General features: G+C 46.0%; 1 protein-coding gene across 1 annotated transcript; it reads left to right on the top strand.

Moving 5' to 3' along the window:
- The first annotated feature begins 441 nt into the window (after positions 1-441).
- Positions 442-1,500, top strand: LOC146183518 (uncharacterized). Its single transcript, XM_084608367.1, has 3 exons — positions 442-704; positions 769-1,019; positions 1,174-1,500. Exons 1-3 carry the CDS (start codon positions 442-444, stop codon positions 1,413-1,415), a joined length of 756 nt encoding a protein of 251 aa, XP_084464493.1. The 3' UTR covers positions 1,416-1,500.
- The last annotated feature ends 715 nt before the right edge of the window (positions 1,501-2,215 follow it).

The following is a 2,215-nucleotide window of genomic DNA, read 5'->3' as shown; positions in this document are numbered from 1 at the left end:
ACTGAAGGCAGCAACTTAGGCCAATAGTATTTTTGTCAAATGCGTGCTAGATCTCGCAATGGCCTGGCACGGGGAAAACGTCACTCGTGATTCTTGCAAATTAATTATCGCACCATTAGCCTTTAAGAAGTCCAAGCCGAGTATGACGTCTCGCGAACAGTGGGTAAGAACAACGAAGTCGCAAACATGAATAAATCCGTCATTTGCAACTCTCGCAACGCATCTTCCAGCCGGGGTAATAATAGAGACTTTTAGTTGGCCGTACGGAACGGGGATCCGTACGCAGGATCGATGCGGGTCGAGAGTGCGCATGCTCAACAGAACGTATCGCTGGGCTAAATCCGTGCGTACGCCCGTATCGCGCCGTTGCGTGCTGCTCCTGCGGGAGGGTCTCGTGTAATCTCGCGACGAGCGAGAGCGTTTTTTAACATGGCCGCAACCATGGCTGGCCGCAAAAAAAAAAAGAAAAAAGACGCCGGTGCCAGCGGAAGCAGCAGCCGTGTATTTTACACGCTGAAAATAGATATTGCGATCGTTTTGGAAGTACAGGCGAGCGACCCATTTCGCGATCCCGAGGAATGGAACTCAATAGCCGTGAGGCTGAGAGGTACGCGGGGGGTAACTTTAACCTCGCGTGGAGTGCGTGAACGTTTAGGTTTGCTTGTGTCGCGCTATGCTGCAAACGACCGGAAGAACCTAAAAAAGTAAGTTTGCTTTGTTTCCTGCATTGTCGCGAAATGTTTAAATCTCTGAAATGCTCCCTTGCAGATCTGGCACTGAGGAAGAATATTCCAAGCGCGACCAGCTGCTGCAGGACATCATCAGCTTGCTGCAGGGCACGGGGTACAAAATTCGATCTGGGCGGAAGGAAACCGCAGCCAACCCGGCTCCTTGCCTTGTACCAAAGAGGGCCGCAGCTGAACGCAGAGCTGCTAACTCTGCCAGAGATGTATATGCTGCGCAGTACGCCCTGTCAGAGGCTACAGATGACAGCGCTGGTGCGGACAACGCAGCTGAGTGTAAGCGCTCCATCCCAGCGATTTATGAACATTTTATTCAACATAGTAGTCTTCTTTTTTTTCTATTCAAGAAGCTTGGCATCCGTAGAGGCCTACTTTCCGTAGATAGCACAGTCTTGTTTATGAAGGTTACGGGTGCATGACCTTTGTACAGGCACCGGGAAGGAGCCCACTGCAGTGGAACTTTTTAACACAATGCAAGAGACGCCCGTGGACCAGGAAACAAGCAGGCCATGCAGCAGGTCCACGGAAACAAGCAGTCCATGCAGCACGGGAGTCATGGATGAAGAAGAGCTCCCTGTGCCCTCGGCAATATCATCCAGCCCAACAGATCATTCAAGAGGTAGCGTTGAGGAAACAAGAAGCTATCAGTGCAGGGCAGGTTTGCAAATGTGACAGTCAATGGCTGTGTTATGATTACTTTGTTGTTGTGTGTTGTGTTTTATGGCGCATATGCAACTCAGCCTATCATGCACTAAGCACAAGGTATATAATGTTTTTTTAGAGCAATGAAGTGTTAAGATATCATAGCTCGTTCAGGAAAAAATGTTTCTTTTAAGAAACTAAAAACAAATGAAATGTCTACAATTGCATTCTTTCCTAGAAGAAGTGTGGATGGAATGATATCTGTTCGGTGTAAAATTGAGTAAAATGCTTTTTCCGTTGCTTTTCGAGTTTTTTACATGAAATTAAAAAGTGGTTTATCGTCAGTCCGTGTCCACACTTTTCACATATTGGTTCATCTTCTTTCTTGAGAATAAAACTGAGTAAGATGTGTGTGTCCAATTCGAAGGCGACATATTACCTCCATGAAGTGTTTCCGGTGACTGCACGACTTCCATTCTTCAACAACTGGTTTCACGACGTGTAGTTTACTGTTTATTTCATTTTTCCACGAGGCTTGTCATTTTTTATGTTTTCTTTGTATGAATTTCAAAAGATCTTTGCGTGATGCGTTTATTTTCCCTATTTTTGCTTTTCGGGCAGCTGCTCCACATTCATCAGCTGTCTCGTCCCCTACGATTCCGACATGGCTAGGTACCCAGCAGAATTTAATTTCGCAACCTCGTGTTTCGGCTGTTATGCAATCTATTATTTTTCCCACTAAGGGTTCTGTTGCATTTTTGGAGTTTAATGCTGTGATTAAGCTGAGGGAGTCAGTGTAGATTATACTCTTTTCAATATTGCAGTTTATT

This window comes from Amblyomma maculatum, chromosome 7 (genome assembly GCF_055883805.1).
Source record: "Amblyomma maculatum isolate TAMU_Amacu chromosome 7, ASM5588380v1, whole genome shotgun sequence".
Classification (NCBI taxonomy): Eukaryota; Metazoa; Arthropoda; class Arachnida; order Ixodida; family Ixodidae; genus Amblyomma; species Amblyomma maculatum.
This window is presented reverse-complemented; position numbering and strand designations above follow the sequence as displayed.

Coding starts and splice junctions, on each gene's coding strand:
- LOC146183518 (XM_084608367.1), top strand. CDS start 442: ATGGCTGGCCGCAAAAAAAAAAAGAAAAAAGACGCCGGTGCCAGCGGA. Junction 705..768: donor GACCGGAAGAACCTAAAAAA/GTAAGTTTGCTT, acceptor GCTCCCTTGCAG/ATCTGGCACTGAGGAAGAAT. Junction 1,020..1,173: donor TGCGGACAACGCAGCTGAGT/GTAAGCGCTCCA, acceptor ACCTTTGTACAG/GCACCGGGAAGGAGCCCACT.